The sequence below is a fragment of the Caloenas nicobarica genome, chromosome 4 (genome assembly GCF_036013445.1).
Source record: "Caloenas nicobarica isolate bCalNic1 chromosome 4, bCalNic1.hap1, whole genome shotgun sequence".
Taxonomy (NCBI): Eukaryota; Metazoa; Chordata; class Aves; order Columbiformes; family Columbidae; genus Caloenas; species Caloenas nicobarica.
Genome location: NC_088248.1, coordinates 79,350,116 through 79,366,447, shown reverse-complemented (window position 1 = coordinate 79,366,447; position 16,332 = coordinate 79,350,116). Strand labels below are relative to the sequence as shown.

Here is a 16,332-nt window from a genome sequence, read left to right as displayed (position 1 = left end):
TGTCATGTTGGGGTGTCACATCGGCTGCCAGCCCTGTGCGGGGCTCCCCCTGCACCGCTTCCCCTCCTGCTGTCCCAGGGCCGAGGGCTCCACCCTTACTGGTCCTGCTGGTGCACCCCAGCTTGGTGGCTCCCCATCCTTGGCGGTATGGCTAGAACCCCCCAGCACAGGGCTGCCCTTGCCCTTCCTTCCCCCCAGATGCTGGTGCTGGTAGGGCTGGTGCTGTGCCTTGTGTCTGCAGACGCCCTGACTGCCTTCCCCCCAAAGTGTGAGTCCTGCCCAGCTGGGCACTGTGGTGGGCTTGGGGGGAAGATACCCCAGGGGTGGGGGCTGTGGGACCTGCACAGCAGCGGGAGGGAGCACCCGCCTCCCTCTGACATGGGGTGACGTGAGCCCAGGTCGGGGCCACGCTTCTGGTGGGGTGGGGGATTAGAGGAAAGGCAGGAGAGTGACGGGGGGAAGTGGGGTGAGGAAGCAGGGGATGCATGTGGGGTGATGGGGCAGGGTGGGGATGTATGTGGGATGATGGCGAAGGTGTTGAGGAGCAGGGCTGGGGACCGTGGGTCAGGATGGATGCGGTGGGTCAGGACAAGGGGCCCTCATGCCATTGTTGGCGGGGGGCGGGGCGGGTGTCGGGTTGCCCACCTCACAGCCCATCTGACTCCAGCCTCTGCCTCCGATCTGCAGTTCAGGTGGGGAAACTGAACGGGGACATGGTGGTGAAATGCAACACCTCGGTGCAGCACGTCAGCTGGACGCAGAACGGGGAGCCCGAGCCCATGGCCGAGATGGTGGCTGAGGGTCGGACCCTCACCATCCTCGGCCTGGACCTGCCAGCCACTGGCAACTACAGCTGCTGGGCTGGCCCCGTCCTGCTGGACACCACCTATGTGGTGGTCAGCAGCACTGGTACGTGGGGAGGGCACGAGGGGCGGGCAGGGCCAGGCAGGGGACGCAGGGGGTGACGGAGGGAGCAGGGGGCAGGCTGGGGACCAGGAGATGCTCGTGCAGCTGCAGATGTTGGTGCCCAGCCCGCGAGGCTGTGGGGGATGAGCCGGGCAGGGCTGTGCAGGGCCGCGGGGAGCCCAGGTGTGGGGGCAGCCACGTCTGTGCCGTACGGGGAGAGGGCACTTCTCCCAGCCCCGTGCAGCCCCCGAGCCATCAACCCCCTCAGGCAAGGAGGGGATGAACGTCTCCTGCCAGGCTGAGTCCTACCGCGGCTCCTTCCACTGCTCCTGGATGGGTCCCCGCTCCGCTGTCTTCCGTGCCCGCCTCACGCGCAGGTGGGTGCCCCAGGGACCCCCCCTGCCCACCCTGGCCCCGTGAGCACCCAGCCCTCACACCTGCCTCCCCCCGCAGCGACGGCTCCTTGGGGCAGTGGGTGCCAGCAGCCGGGCGCCGGGGCCGGTTCAGCGCCAGCCTGGCCGATCCCTCCTTCTGCCCCTTCGCCGAGGAGCTGCGCCCCATGGAGCTGCAGCTGGAGGGGCTCTCAGACACCTCCTACCTCAACTTCTCCTTCCACTTCTTCATCCGCGACATCGGTGAGCTCAGCCCAGTGGCACTGGGGCCCAGGGAGGGTTCTGGGGCACTGGGGGCCCTGTGGGTTTGACCCCCAGGCTGGGCAGCACTGGCCTGTGCTGACCCCGCTGTGCCCGCAGTGCGGCCCGACCCACCGCAGGAGCTGACTGTGCAGCGGCGAGGGGAGCAGCTCCACCTGACCTGGGCTCCCCCGGCCTCCTGGCCACTCCCCAAGTCCTACTTCGCTCTGCTGTACCGGCTGCAGTACGAGCTCCACAACAGCACCCAGGTAACCACGGGATGCCCGTGCCCTGCACACGTTGCCCCGCGTCTTCGCTCTGCTGCGCCCACCCTGCCCCAGCCTGGGCTCTTCCCGCTGCCCAGGGGGGCCACAGGGAACAGAGACTCACCGGGGGCTCAGCAATGGCCCCCTCCCCACTCCACTGCTGCTCCCCTTGCGGGGGTGCATGGTCACTCCTGGCTGTCACCTCTGCTCTGCCCTCCAGCACTGCCCACACCTGGCAGCATCACTGCCCGAGTCAGGGAGGTCCCCGTGTCTGCTGCCCCTGAGCCCCAGCGCTGAGCTCTGCTCCTGCCCTGTTCCCCCGTCCCCACAGCCTCACCCCCCGCAGCCCCGGTGCCTCCTGCCCCACCCCGGTGCCGGGTGCTCCCCGAGGCTACGAGCTGCCCCGCTTGCAGGTTGACAGGTATGTGGAGGGCATGGAGGAGCTGCGGCTGCAGGAGCGGGTGCGGCGGGTGCGCATCAGCTGCCAGGACCCCTACGCCAACCCCGCCTGGAGCCCCTGGAGCACCTGGCAGGACGTCGATGCAGCTCGGCAGTCCCAGCTCCGAGCACAATGACCTTGCACACGGACACCCCTTTTCCCCGCGCACCGTCCCCACCCCACTGCACCCCTGTGTGCACGGGGACGCTGTGGCCATGGCCCCCCTGGAGCTGGGGCTACAGCAAAGCATCCCCCAGGTGCAGCTGCCATGGGCAACTGACACCAACCTTCCCCTTCCCCTGTATGGTTTGGAAGTGGATTTTTACCCATTAAAGAGCTGTGCTTGACGTTACCACAGCCTCTGTCAGTTTTTGTGCAGGGTGGGGGGTGCTGGGCCCCCTGGTCCCCATGTTCTGGCCAGGTACACCGCAGGCAGGTCTGCTCCCTGCCCTCCTGCTCAAGGTGCCCAAATGATGCCAGTCCCACAGGGTCACAGGCTTGTGTGGGTCCCCACTGCCCCACAGCTCCCCGATGGGCCCCCTCCCTGCCAGCACTGGGCTGCCAGGCTCAGCCCCTGGGGTCCTCTCACATGGCTGAGAATACACGTGTGACACATGTGAACACGCACCAGCCTGGGTGGGTGTCCCCACAGCCCTGCCCAACTGCCTGCCATGGCACACAGGCACCCTGAACCCCCCTGTTCCTCGTCACCCGCCCAGATCTGCCTCCTTCAATGCAGCTGCAGCAGGGCATCATCCCCAGCCCCAGTCCCCACCAAGCGGACATGCCTTGGTGGGCCGCACCCCCTCCCCACATCCCAGGCTGTAAGATCCCTGCCTGACCCCAGGAACGTCAGTCCCAGGACAGGACACGGCCGCAGTGGGGGTGGCCAGGGACCACCCGCCAGCACTGGGCGGGGGCTCAGCTCCCTCTGGGGCACAGTCCCCTCCACCACATGCCCACGGTTGGGTGTCCGTGATGTGCCCCACTCGGCATCCCCATGGGGTGCCCAGCCCGGGGGTGAGGGGCTGCAGCCAGGCGGGAGGGAGCCAAGGCCCCCCAGCCAGGCAGCCCCCCCACCATAGACGGGCCAGCTCTGGGTAATGCCATGGGGCTTTATTGAGGTGCTTCCACGCAGGCTGGGGCTGGGAGCCCAGCCTCGCTGCTGCTCCGGAGAGGCTGGTGAGAGTGTGCGGCCCTGTGGGCGCTGCCCTCCTGGGGGGCTGGGGTCTCCCGGGGCGGGGGTCTGGGGAGCCCGGTCAGCCAGGGAGCCCAGGAGTCCAGGGAGCCCATGGCACAGGGGACAGAAGGACCGGGGCTCCAGGACGCCAGAGGGGCCGGGGGTCCCTCGGCCTGGGCGTCCGGGGGTGGAGATCCCGAGGCACGAGCAAGGGGGACCCAGGGGACCCCGAGGCACAGAGTCCAGGGTCTGGGGGCCCGGGCGGGGGGTCCCGCAGGGGCCGGGGGTCCCGTCACGGTGGGGCCAGGCAGCCCAGGCGCAGCTCCTCGCCCTCCAGCATCTCCCTGCAAGAGACAGGCCCGGGCTGAGCCCCGCGCCCCGCCCGCCCCGCCGCCCCCCCCCGCGTACCGGTACGCGGCGATCTCCGCCTCCAGCGCCATCCGCAGCCGCAGCAGCGCCGGGTATTCCCGCAGGCACCGGGCCATCTCCGCCTCCGCCGCGCCGATCTCCCGCTCCAGCTCCGCCACCCGCTCCTGCCGCCGTCCGTCAGCACCGCCCGGGACCCCCGGCCCGACCCCTGCCCCGCACGGACACTCGGAACGCCCCAGCCCCGGCCCCTGAACCCCCAGCCCCATCCCGACCCCCTGCCCCACCTGAATCCCTCTCCGCAGCCCCATCCCGACCCTTGCCCAGCACGGACCCCCGGCCCACCTGAATCCCCATCCCCAGATCCTGCCTGACCCTCGTCCCGCAACCTCACCCGGACCTTCCTCCTCAGCCCCATCCTGACTCCCTTCCTCCCACCGCCCCCCGGACGCCCTTCCCCCTCTCCAGCCCTCCGGGCGTCCAAGCCCCGCACCACGCCCCCCCCAGTGCCTGGGCTCCCCCCTCCAACCCCAAATCTCCGCCCCCTTCCCCCAGCCCAGCCACCTGCCCCCTCCCAGACCGCCTGCCCGCCCGGCGCCCCCGCACCTGGTACTTGGCGAGCTCCCCGCTGCGCCGGTCCCGCAGCCCCTGCAGCTGCCGGTGCAGCGCGCCCACGGCCCCGCGCAGCGCCTCCACCTCGGCCGCGCGGGCGCGGAGCAGCCGCCGGTACCCGGCAGCCTCGGCCCGGGCGCGCAGCACCGCCTCGCCGCCCCGCCGGCACCGGGGCCAGCCCTCGGCCGCGCTCATCCCGCCGCTTCTGCGGCGGCGCCGCCGCGGTTCCGCCCCCGGTAAAACGGGGCCGCGTCACGGAACCGCAGCCAATCCCGCTGCCGGGGCACCGGCACCGGCTGCCCGCCTCCCGCCGGGCCCAACGCGGGGGCCGGCAGAGGCACCAGGGACAGCGCCGGGGTGGGAGTCAAGGTCAAGTTTGGAGTCCCGCTGACCAGGCACCACATTGGCAGAGCGGGCGGGACAATGGCCCATCCCGGCTGGGGCTGGGCGGTGGCTGAGAGGGGAACAAGGCAGGGGTGGGGACCGCCAGCCGTGGCTGGGGACACTCAGGGGATCACCGGGGAAGGAGGACAGATATTTGCTGGGGGGGTGGGGGGTCAGCCCCCAGTGCACCCCTCTGCCTCCCCACGAGTGTGCTGTGGGTCACGTCAGATTGAGGTTCAGTCTGACCCCAGCGGCCCAGGCGGAGGTGAGGGGAGTCCCTAGAGCCAGAGACTGGGGGTTGTGGACACAAGGGCAGCCCTGTTTGGGGGGGCTGGTGCAATCCGAGTATGTCGCGGGGTGCTGTGGGGGCACGTCCAGGCCCGGGGCCACAGGGAGCCAGAAAACCAGTGGGTGAGGGGCCGCGAGTGGGCGGGAGCCCAGCCCACGGAGAAGGTGAGCCCGGTCCATCAGTCTGTCCCACTGCTGGGGGGGCAGGGGCTGTAGGTTCCTCATCCAGCCCAGGGGCTGCAGCTGGGACCCAGAGCTGGCAAGCTCCAGCCAGGATAAGGCAAGTGCGTGTGGGTGGTGCAGAGCCCGCAGCAGCCATCACTGTGGGCGGGGGGCTCCCTGCACAGGGAGCTGGGAGTTCTGGGTAGAGGCTGCTGGGCTGGGGACTCCTGATGGGTGGGCAGCAGGTCCTGAGCTGGGACCACCCAAGGAGCTGCCCCCAGCATGGAGAGCCCTGGGGAGGGGGCCTGGTCTCACAGAGCGGGGTGCGGGGTCCAGCCCTGGGCTCTCCAGAGGGTCCGGGCAGGGGGCTGCCCGCAGCGGTGCTGCAGGCAGGGTCCAGGCAGGGGTCGACAGAGCTTTGGAGTCCAACCAGGGCCACATCTGCCCACCCGGAGCTGCAGGGTGGCCATGGGCCCGGGGGGACAGCAAAGGGGGCCCGGGAGCCATCCCACGGTGGGGAGGGGGCTGCCGATGCGGGCAGCTCCTGGGAAGCAGCAGCCCCATCCCTGCCGCAGGCCCGAGGTGCTGGGCTCAGACCACACCGGGCTCCAGCCGCCCACTGCCGCCTCCCGGCGTGTCCACAGCCCCCAGGGACCTCACACCACAGAGGCCACCCCTGAGACGGACGTCACCTTGTTGTCCTCAGCCCAGGGCTGCAGGTTCTGCAGGGCGTAGAGGGAGGAGTTGTGCATGCAGAGCGGGTCCTGGGGCAGCGGCTGGCTCAGGCTCTTCTGGAAAGCCTCCTGCTGCAGGTGCAGCATCAGGCGGTTGGCCTGCTGGCGCTCGGCCTCACGCTCCTCTGCCGTCTGCCTCCTGCCAGGAACACAGTCTGTCCAGCACTGCCCCGCTGCTTGCAGCCCCTCCAGCTGCCAGCACCGCTGTGCACCAGCCTGGCACTGCCCCAGAGCCTCCACCCACTGCCCGTCCCTCCTTTGGCACCACCGCGTCTCATCCAGCCAGGCACAGGGGGATGACGTGGGGACAGGTACAGGGGATGCCATGGGGATGGGCACAGGGGATGCTGCAGGGACAGGCACAGGGGATGCCGTGGGGATGGGCACAGGGGATGGGCACCAGCCCAGCCTCTCCTGGGGGTGGCCGCCATGGGGAGCGGTGGCTGCTGGAGGGGGCAACAGGTCAGAGCTGTGAGGGCTGCAGCAGCCGCTCCAGGCCCAGCTCCGTTACCTCCACTTGGTGCGGCGGTTCTGGAACCAGGTCTTGACCTGGGCATCCGTCATCTTGAGGGCTTTGGCCAGGGTGGCCCGCTCGGCCGAGGCCAGGTACTTCTGCCGGTGGAAGCGCTTCTCCAGCTCGCAGATCTGCACCCGGCTGAAGGAGGTTCGTGGCTTCTTCCGCTTGGGCGGCGTGCGGTTCTGGTAGGGATGCCCGATCCGCCGGGTCGCTGCGAAGGGCGACAGTGCGGCTGCAGGCAGAGACAGGGTGAGGGGCTGCTCGGGGAGCCTTGGGCAGAGACCCTGCCCACCACTGCTCCACACAGGCAGGGGCTGGGCAGGGTCCCTGCTGAGGGCAGGGCAGGAGCTGGCACAGCATGGAAGCCTGGAGGGATGCTCGGGGCCATGGGGACAGGGAGCTCTGGAGGGGCTGTGGGGGCAGGGAGCTCCAGGAGGGCCACCAGCACTGCCTGGCAGAGAGGAGGGGAGGAGGAGACCCCAGGTCATCCCCGCCTGCTCCCAGAGCCCAGAGACACGTGGGGCAGCTCAAGACATGGCCAATCCCAAGCCCACAGCCACAGCCCAACTACTCCCCCAGCCCAGTGGCTACGGGCTGGGGCCAGCGGGGCAGCCAGGCAGGCCCAGTCCCAGGGCCAGTGTGGGGCCGGCAACACTCCCAGCAGCACAAACCCGCCCTTCCCTGCATGCCGAGCCCTGTCACAGCCCCAGAGGAGCATCCACAGCTCTGCAGTGACTTCCCAGCCCTCCTGGGGAGGGGACAGGACCCCAGAAGCCATCAGGAGGCAGTCAGTATCTCCTTCCATGTGCTGGCAGCGGTCGGTCTGGCCACCACCAGCTGCCTGGGGGCTGGGGGCTGGGAATGGGCTGTCCCCGCATGGCCAGCATGAGCCAGGGACAGCAAGTCTGGTGTGCCGCATGCAGACATGGATGCAGCCAGAGCCACAGGGAGTGTCAGGGCAGCGAAGTGGCACAGACAAAGGCAAGAGCTCAGTGGGGTGCAGCACCCAGTTCCTGCTCCCCTCCTGCTCCCATGGCACCCACAGCCAAGCCACAGCCCTGCAGCACTGCGGCCTTCACTAGCGCCGGCACTGCATGGGCAGGGCTGCTCATGGCGCTGCCATGGGGCCGCAATGGTGCTGCAATGGGGCCACAGGGACATGGGCAGACCCTGCAGTGGCCCCAGGGACACCCCAGCGCCCAGCAGACCCTCCCCGCGAGGCCGGACCCTCCCTCCCGCCAGCACCCAGCAGGCAGCGCGGGCAGGGAGCCAGCCTGCCCGCCGGCGGGGGCGGACATGGTTGACGCAGGTGGAGCCGCGCAGTCGGGGGGACAGAGGCCCCCCACGCCTCCTCCCCATGTGGGGCGGCCCCTCGCTGACAACAGATGCCGACAGCCCACAGACCACCCCAAGGCCAGCGGTGCTGAGTGATGGCCACGCTGGGAGACCCCGTACCGGGGAGGGGCCGCCTCGTCCACCCACCACTGGCGCCAGGCAGGAGACGGGGACGTCACCCGCCACCCTGTGAGGGACGGTGCTTCGTCACCACCGGGATGGCGGGGTGGGCCGGGAGGTGAACCCGGCTCTGCTGGTGCCCAGGCTGGGCCCCTACAGCCCCCACACCCCACATGGCCCCAGTGTCTCCACTGCCAGCGCTCAGCCCCCAGCCCCGTGTGGCCCCGGGCCTCATCCCCGCATGGAGCCGTGCACTGCGGACGTGGCAGTGCCGCCATCTTGGGAAGGAGCCGAGCTGAGCTGAGCCAGGCCAGAGCTCCCCGGCACCCGCCTGGCACACAGCCCCCACGCCCAGCATCCCAACCGCAGCACCCCACACCTTGTCCTCCGGGGTGCAGCAATCTGCATCCCTACCCCAGCACTGGGTGCTCCAGCCCCCAATATGAGCACTCAGCCCCTGGCCCCACTGGCAGCACCAGGACCCTGCACCGCCTCCCTGACACCTGCACCATCACCCGCCCTCCCCAGCCCTGGCATGAGTCCAGCATCTCCCACGGCACCTGCACCCCATGCCCAGCGTTTGTCCCTGCACAGTGGGTCTCTGAGTCCTGTCCCCAGGCACCCCACAGCCGGGCCCCACAGACACCCACAGCACCTGCCCCATCCCCATGGGCACAGGGGACACGGGTACCTGCTCCCCGTGCCCAGTCCCGCACGCAGATAGGTTTTGCCCTGCAGCCCCACAGTGGGTCCCTGCACCCGCTCCCGGCACAGCCACTGTGCCCAGTCCCGCACGCAGACAGGTTTTGCCCTGCAGCCCCACAGTGGGTCCCTGCACCCGCTCCCGACACAGCCACTGTCCCCTCCCTACGCTCTGCAGCCCCCGGGAGGCGCCCGGTTACGGGTGGGATGGAGCCGACAGCCGGTGCCCTCGGGCCCAGACACCAGAGTCTGAGGCCAGAGCACGGAGGGACTGCTCGGCCACCGCTTGGAGCCGGACCCTGGCCCGTCCCCTGCCCGGAGCCGCCGGGAGACAGAGCGGGACCGCGGCGGCCGCATCGGCCCCGAGCTGCTCTCCGCGGGCCCCGACGGCGGCCGCGTCCCGCAGCGGCGAGAGTCCGGCCCGGCCCGGCGGGACCCGGAGGAGCGGGGCGGGGGCGGCCGCGGGCGAGGACCCCGCGCTGCGATGCCCGGCCGACCCCGTCCGGTCCCCGCGCCCGCCGCGGCCCCGCTCCGCGCCCGCCACGCCGCACCGACGGAGCCAGCGGAGCCGTCGGAGCCGCCGGTTGGCTGTCCCGCTGCGCTCACCTGAGAGCCGGTCCTTGGCGATGCGGCGCGTCGTCTCCATCCAGGGGAAGGTGAGCCCCGAGAGCCCGGGCACCGGCGGCGGGGCGGGCGGCGCGGCGGGCGCGGGCCGGTGCGCCGGGACGCGGATGACCCCGGCGGGCGGCGCGGCGGGCGCGGGGGTCACGTTGACGCTCACGTTCATGCTCATGTTGAGGTTGTAGGAGCCGAGAGAGCAGGCGGGGCCGTACCCGCCGCCGTAGAGCCCGTAGTCGGGCTCCCCCGCCGCCCGGGCCGGTCCCGCGCCGCCGCCCGCGGGCTCGGGGCCGCCGAGGATCTGGTCGATGCCGAAGCTGATGGGCTCGTGGGGCGGGGGGCCCTGGCCGCCGCCCTCCCGCGCCAGCGCCGCCGCCTCCATCGCCCGGCCGCGCTCAGAGCCGGCGGGGCGCGGACATGGCCGGGGGGCGGCGGGGGGCGGCGGCGGGCGGCAGCGGGCGGCCCCGCGCGGGGGCGGGAGCGGGGGTGGCTGGTTCGGGGCGCCCGCTGCGGGCCCGGCGGGGCTGGGGCTGGGGCTGGAGCTGGGGCAGGCTCCGGCGCAGGGGTCGGCTCCGGGGCAGCGGCCGGGTCCGGGGCAGGCTCCGGGACAGCGGCCGGGTTCGGGGCATGGCCCGCGGCTGCTGGCGGCCCCGGCGCGGGAGCGCGGGTGCGCGGCGGGTCCCGGCGGCGCGCGCTTTTCTGCCCCGCTCCATCTGTACCTGCCAAAATCCCGACCGCCCGCGCCCTGATTGGCGGCAGCGCCCCGTGATTGACAGCCCCGCGCCCCCGGGGGCGGAGGCTCGCGCATCCCGGGGCCACGCCCCGCCACCGGCCCCCCCCTGCCGTGGCACCGGGCCCCCGACCCGCCGCCCGCCGGGGCTCCCGCACCTGCTCCGGCCCGGCCCGTCGGGCCCAGAGCTCACGGCGCCCCAGCCTACCCCGGGACGCCCCCGGCCCCGCCGCGCTCCGGCCCGGTTCCCCGCCGCCGGGGAAGTCGCCTGACGTCCTCCGGCACGCAGCAACGAAGGGGCGGCGCGGGGGCCACCGAATCCGCCGCGATACCGGCGCCTCTCCGCGCTTCGGGGGCGTCGGGGCGCCCAGCGCGGAACGGCCGGGGCCGCCGCTTGCCCGCGCGAGGCGGAGCCGCGGCCTCCCGTCCTCCCGGGGCACACGGCTGCGCGTCCCGGGGCACACGGAGCAGTCCCCGGTCCGGGCGCCGTTATCCCGTTCCTGCATCCCGGGGCGCAGGGACCCGCACCGCGCCCGCCGCTCCCGGGGCGCGCAGGCTTCGTTCCGCTGACCCACTGTTGTCCGGGAGCACCGAGTCCGGTCCCACCGAGCTGTCCACCGCGGAGCGACCGGACCTCGCGGTCCCCGGCGCCGCCGCTCCCGGGACACGGACTCGGCGTTTGCCCCGACCCGCCGCTCCCAGACGTACCGCTGTTCCCCCGACCCGCCGGCCCCGGAGCACGGACTAATCGGCCCCTCCCGGTAGCAGGGACCCGCGCTCCCGGGGACACACGTTTAGCTTCCCCCGACCCGCCGTTCCCGGGGCACAGACCCATCTGCCCTGCCGAGTGGTTCGAATCCCGCTTCGCCCAACCCGCCGTTCCTGGTAGACGGACCCCGGTTACCGGGAACCCGCCGTTCCCGGGACACCGACCCCAGTTACGCCGACCTTCCGTTCCCGGGCCATGGATCACGTTTCCCCCGGACCCGTAGCACAGACCCCACTCTCCACGGACCCGCCGTTCTCTGGTCATGGATCCCAGTTCCCTCGACCCGCCGTTCCCGAGTCACGGACTCTGGTTCCCGCGGACCCGCCGTTCCCGGTAGTGCGCACTCGCCGTTCCTATTAACTAGCCGTTCCTGGGACACGGACCCCGGTCCCACCGACCCGCTGTTCCCGGGAGCGGAGCCCAGACCGGCCCGTCGGGACGCTCGTACCTGGCTCGCGAAAGTGGGGCCGGCTGCGGCCCCACCGGGTGCCCGGGCGCGTGGTGCGATGATTCTGCTCCGGGCGGGCTCAACCCCGGCCCGCGGACCGGCCCTGCTCCACCGGCGGCGGTAGCGGCCACCGGAGAGCAGCACGGGCCGGACCGGCTCGGACCGGGCCTCCCGGCGACTATCACGACAGCCGCTCCGCAAGCGGTGGGTCCGGCTCGTGAGGTGCGGCTGTGGGGCAGCCCCACGGGTCGGTCCCGGCGGCTCCGGGGCTGGGGTTCTCGGCTCCCGGGCGGGTCACGGCTCCGGGGCAGGGGCCGGCGAGGTGGGGCGGCTGCCCGGCCACCTTGGCGCCACCGGTCTGGGGTAAATGACATTACCGGGGCCTGCGCCTGTAAATCACGGCTGCACCGGGAACCGCAGCCGCCACATCCCGGGGGCACTGCGTGCAATGCACTGCATGTCCCAACGGACACTACACATCCCGGGGCACTGCATGCAATGCACTGCATGTCCCAACGGACACTACACATCCCGGGGCACTGCATATCCCAGGGTCACCAGGGCCCACATGCACCAGGGGCGATGGGTGGATTCAGGCTCAGCTGGATCCGCTGCAGTGTGGGGTGACCATCCCTGCTCCCGCAGCTGCTCCGGGGTGTGGGACAGCTGCGGCTGCAGGGGCACACACTCACCCAGTGGCATGGGGTGCTGATACACAAACATATTCCCCAAGGGCACAGCTTCCCTGCATACACGTGTGTATGCACAGCCTGCTGCACGCGCACACAGTGCAGATGCACACATATACACACACGCACACACACACATCCATTCCTGCCAGGCCCAGGCTGGGCACACACTGCCCTGCCCAACCCTCGTGCTGTGCCGAGCTGGCTGTGCCAATGTCCCACCACGATGTCGGGCAGGAGCAGAACTGCCCTTTTGCATGCCAGAGGCATTTCTCTTCCTGCTGCTCCCGCGGAGCCCTGTGCCACAGGTGCAGATCCCCATGTGCCTCAGTGGGGCGGATGCTGCGCACTGGCCTGTAGCACCAGGACCCTGCCCTGCCAGGGCCCGGCCAGGCTGAGCCCTGCGAGTTTCCTAGAGTTTGCTGCTCATGGCCCAGACAGGTGCCAGGAGAAACCCACCCAGTGCTCCAGCTGCACCCACACAGCACGGCTGTGGCTTTCCCACCCAGAGAGAGCCACCGGCTGTGGGCTGGTGTGGCAGAGTGGCTCGCCATGGCCCTGTGGACACAGCCAGCATTGACACTGGCACTGGCCATGGGACTGGCACTTGCGTTGGCACTGGTATTGGCCCAGGCCCCATCAGTGCTTGTCCCAGCCCTGAGCACTGGTGGGAGGGAAATGCCTGGTGCTGGGGGAGGGAGGCAGCAGCAGGTTAATTAAACCTGGAGCAGGAGGCAGATGTTTGCCGTGCCCAGGGGCTGGAATGCTGCCGGTCCTGGGAGATGGATTGGGGGACGGGTGACGGGGCCACGGGCCGTGCGGGCTCATGCAGCGCCTGCCTGCACCACAGTCCGCCCCACACCCATGGGGGTCTTCTGGGCAGCACCCCTGTCTAGAGCCTCACCAGCAGGGTGCTCCGCCCGACCCTGGTGCAGGGTGGGACCCCAGCACCAGGCACTGGCTCTGGAAGGATGGGAGGTGTCCACAGCCAGGGGTTGGGGCTGGCACCAGCAGGCGGGGGGGCTGGCAGCACACGCAGCCCCTCGGCTGGAGCACACACCCCTGCCCAGCTCCCCCCGGCACCATGGTTGGGGCTGCCCCAGGACAGCGCAGGGCAGGGAGAGCCCTGAGGGCTTGGGAAGGGCTGAGGGTGCTGAGAGCATCATGAGCCCTGTGCTATCCTGGCTGTGGGTGCAGGGGGTCAACCTTCCAGGGACTTCACTGGCCCCAAGGCCCCCCCCCCCCCCGTCACCTCCTCGTGCTGCTGGCTCTGTCTGCCCAGTGACCCTCAGGCCACCAGCAGCTGGACAGGGCTGTCTCCTTGTGCCTGCTCTTGGGTCCCCAGAGCCACCATGCAGCCTGAGGGGGTGGCCAGGCAGAGTCCCTGCCTCTGGCTCCTCCCGGCTCTGCCCCCAGCTTGATATCCCGTGGCCAGAGAGGCCTTGGGCAGGGGGACTCCCATACACCTGCACTGGGAGGACTGGGACCACCCAGCGTGTGCAGGTACAAACCTGCTCCTCGTTCTTCGGCCACAGTGTGAGCCCCTGTGATCCCCAGAGCGCACCCCCTTCTTCCCCACAGGGCTGGACCGAGGGTTCTCTATGGGGCGCAGGAAACATGTCCCCACATTGGGGCAGGCGTGTGACTTGGCACCTTGGTGGCCAGGATGGCCAGATGGGACGCAGCAGAAGAAGGGGCATTTGCCCAGTTCCACGTAATAAATCAACCTTCAGCCATGAAATTCTGCCTGCGGCCACAGTGGCACTGGGCCCTACCGGAGCTGCACCAGCTCCTGCCAGGGCAGGCTCCAGGAGTGGAGCTGCATCTCAGCATCCCGCCGCCCCACAACTCCACACCAGCCCAGGCTCCCCAGCCCTCGGCACACCCCAGGCAGGGGGCGGGCACATGGGGGTCTGGCTGCCACCCTGCTCCATAACAGGGTCCTGTTGGTGGCACTGCCTGTCCCTGCAGCCACCCCAGGAGCTGCCAGAGCTCCCTCAGTCTCCCCACCACCAGCCCCTTGCCCTGACCCACACTGTGCCTGCGGGTGCCCGTGGCCTTGGGCTGCCAGTTGCAGCCGATGCAGCTGCACGGCTTCACGGTGCCACGTCCCCGCCAGCCAGCCGTGCCGGTGTCCCTGTCCCCCGCAGGGACTCCTGCCGGGCTCAGGTGTTGCTGCTGGTGCAGGAGTTATGGAAACGGGTCCCTGACGGCCCCTCACGCTGACCATGGCCAGTGCGTGGCAATTAAGCGGCGGAGGCCTGGTAGGGCCCCACGTTACCATCGGCAAGATGCTGCCAAGCCACCCGCTCCCGCCCGCTCCCCCCCCGTAATCTCATTACCGCTGGACGTCCCCTTCTTCCTCCCGCTTCCCCCCAAACCCGCTGGCAAACTGTAGGGACAGTCAGCTCCTCTCTGGCTGCTGGGTTAATTCTGGGCTAATTAGATGAAGCCAGCCCAGATTGGATTACTTTAGCCTGCATTTGGTCCTCCAGTCCTTGGCTTGCGGCTCCCGGGGGAGCTGCTGGCGCCTCCTGCCTCAATCAGACACTTCTTAACCGCATGAAACACTCCCGGTGCCCCCCGCCGCCCGCCCCGGGCTGGGCGCCGGCACCCGGCCGGGGTGCGCGGGGTGACCGGGGTGGCAGCCGGTGGGCGCACGGTCCGTCCCCCCCGACCCGCCGGGAGAGCCGGGGCAGCGCGAGCAGCACCGCGCACGGCGGGAGGCGGCCGGACCGCGCGCTCCCGGGGCCCCGCCGGCCGGCCGGCACGGTGACCGCGGGCGTCTGCGCGGCGGCCTCGGGGAGGAGCCGGGTGCGACGGGGACGCGCGGGCGGGGAGGGACACCGGCCCCGGGCTGCGGGGGGGCTGCTCCGCCGCGAGCGGCCCCGGGCTGCAGCCCCGGGGTGGGGGACGCGGAGCCGGGGTTTCAGGCAGCCCGCCCCGCCAACCCGCCCGCCGGCCGCAGCAGCTGCTGGGGGCTGGGGAGGGGCTGGGCAGGAGGCGCGGGCAGCGGTGCCCCTGGCTCCATCTCCCCGCCTGGGGGAAGGTCGTGGCGGTGGGGGGCACCTACCACGGGCAGCTCCGAGCTCCCAGGCCTTCAGGGTGGCAATGGTTTGCGGGGGAGGGCTGGGGGGGGGGGCGATGGAGAGGGGGTCTAGAGGGGGTACTGAGGGAGGGGGGTCATGCACAGGGCCAGGCAGGCACAGCGCTGGCAGGATGGGCAGCTTCGGCCCCTGCCTGGCTCGCTCCTCCGCCCTGGTCCAGCGGTGCGGGAGCAGCGGGCAGGCACACGGGGATCTGTGCCGTACTCCGGCCTCCTTGGCCAGGCCAAGCGTTCCTTGGGGCACCGCTGCCCTCAGCCCCATCGCTGCCTTCCCCAGGGCCTGAGACTGGCTGGGGGGCTGCTGGGGGTTCCTGCCTGGCACGAGGCTGCAGGTGCCGGTGCTGCCCGTGCCGGGGTCCCATCAGGTGCTGGTAGCCGTGGCCGTGGCTGCCGCGGGGCCGTTGACAGAAGCCGTCGCTCAGAACCTCGTTATCAAAGGCCGAGGGCAGGTAATTGGATTCTGCAAATCCAATCAGGTGCATTAGGCAGGAGTTCAGTCCATAACCGCCCAGCCCCCCGGCCGCCCGCACCGCAGCGCACTGGGCCCCCTGCCCGTCCTGCCCGTCCTGCCTGCCCCCGGGACCCGCTGGCACCAGCCCGGCTGTGGTCCCTGCTGTTCTGAGCCAGGTCTGGCCATGGCCCCCACCTCTCCTGGCCCCGGGGGGCAGAGCACTGCTGCCCTGCACCCACTGCGGTCACAAGTGTGTCCAGCCTCAGCCCGGGCCTTGCTCGGCCCTGACGAGGGGCCTGGCCGGGAAAGCCCCCGGCAGCACTTACCAGAAGGATCCGCCCAGGCCCCACGCAGCTCCACGGCGGAAATGGAGCTGAATATTTGAGCAGGTCTCTGCTAAAAGCACTGGCCTGCCCGGCCCTGGAGCCTCTCTGAGGCTGGGAGAAGTGCCGGCTGCCGCCCAGGCATTAATTATTTACAGGGAAATAGAGCTGCGCGGCTTCATGCATGCCAGGCTGGCAAGCGCAGCCCTGGGGAGCGCTGGCTGCCAGGTTCCCCGGCCCCCATGCCCAGCACGAGCAGGGATCATGCGTGTGCACCCTGTCCTGGTGCTGTGGGACCCCCAGCCCCCCCACAGCCCCTCATCGCCGCAGGTCCCGTGCCTGGGCAGTGCCGGAGCTGCCCTGCAGACCCCACACCTCACCCAGGGCTCACAGCCCTGAGGTCAGGCTGGTGTGAGCATGGGGGGGCACACGGGTGGGATGTGTGCTCATGCACACGAACAGGTCCTTCATGCAGGGGCTGTCAGCACAGGTGACAGTAGGTGCAGGTGTGCGGCGACCTGCTGCCGTGAGCACGGGGGCGAGCATGAGGTGGGG

At 70.9% G+C, this 16,332-nt stretch overlaps 3 protein-coding genes across 3 annotated transcripts; 1 reads left to right on the top strand and 2 right to left on the bottom strand.

Moving 5' to 3' along the window:
- The first annotated feature begins 198 nt into the window (after positions 1–198).
- LOC135988739 (interleukin-12 subunit beta-like) lies at positions 199–2,379 on the top strand. The gene is made up of 6 exons (XM_065634904.1): positions 199–268; positions 688–909; positions 1,175–1,283; positions 1,360–1,541; positions 1,659–1,807; positions 2,218–2,379. The coding sequence occupies exons 1-6, from the start codon at positions 199–201 to the stop codon at positions 2,377–2,379; spliced, it is 894 nt and encodes a 297-aa protein (XP_065490976.1).
- Positions 2,380–3,356: 977 nt separating this feature from the next.
- Positions 3,357–4,631, bottom strand: LOC135988661 (alpha-internexin-like). Its single transcript, XM_065634787.1, has 3 exons — positions 4,396–4,631; positions 3,832–3,956; positions 3,357–3,767 (listed from the first exon to the last, which is right to left on the bottom strand). Exons 1-3 carry the CDS (start codon positions 4,594–4,596, stop codon positions 3,716–3,718), a joined length of 378 nt encoding a protein of 125 aa, XP_065490859.1. The 5' UTR covers positions 4,597–4,631; the 3' UTR covers positions 3,357–3,715.
- A 1,260-nt stretch (positions 4,632–5,891) lies between these two features.
- TLX2 (T cell leukemia homeobox 2) lies at positions 5,892–10,069 on the bottom strand. The gene is made up of 3 exons (XM_065634597.1): positions 9,250–10,069; positions 6,481–6,718; positions 5,892–6,108 (listed from the first exon to the last, which is right to left on the bottom strand). Exons 1-3 carry the CDS (start codon positions 10,067–10,069, stop codon positions 5,892–5,894), a joined length of 1,275 nt encoding a protein of 424 aa, XP_065490669.1.
- Positions 10,070–16,332: the final 6,263 nt, after the last annotated feature.

Excerpts from the sequence above, each read along its gene's own strand:
- LOC135988661 (XM_065634787.1), bottom strand. The coding sequence starts at position 4,596 with ATGAGCGCGGCCGAGGGCTGGCCCCGGTGCCGGCGGGGCGGCGAGGCG. Across the intron at positions 3,957-4,395 it reads GGGAGCTCGCCAAGTACCAG|GAGCGGGTGGCGGAGCTGGA; the intron begins GTGCGGGGGCGC and ends GGACGGCGGCAG. Across the intron at positions 3,768-3,831 it reads GCGGAGATCGCCGCGTACCG|GGAGATGCTGGAGGGCGAGG; the intron begins GTACGCGGGGGG and ends TGTCTCTTGCAG.
- LOC135988739 (XM_065634904.1), top strand. The coding sequence starts at position 199 with ATGCTGGTGCTGGTAGGGCTGGTGCTGTGCCTTGTGTCTGCAGACGCC. Across the intron at positions 910-1,174 it reads TGTGGTGGTCAGCAGCACTG|GCAAGGAGGGGATGAACGTC; the intron begins GTACGTGGGGAG and ends CAACCCCCTCAG. Across the intron at positions 1,284-1,359 it reads CGTGCCCGCCTCACGCGCAG|CGACGGCTCCTTGGGGCAGT; the intron begins GTGGGTGCCCCA and ends CTCCCCCCGCAG.
- TLX2 (XM_065634597.1), bottom strand. The coding sequence starts at position 10,069 with ATGCGCGAGCCTCCGCCCCCGGGGGCGCGGGGCTGTCAATCACGGGGC. Across the intron at positions 6,719-9,249 it reads CGCCAAGGACCGGCTCTCAG|CCGCACTGTCGCCCTTCGCA; the intron begins GTGAGCGCAGCG and ends CTCTGCCTGCAG. Across the intron at positions 6,109-6,480 it reads AACCGCCGCACCAAGTGGAG|GAGGCAGACGGCAGAGGAGC; the intron begins GTAACGGAGCTG and ends TGTTCCTGGCAG.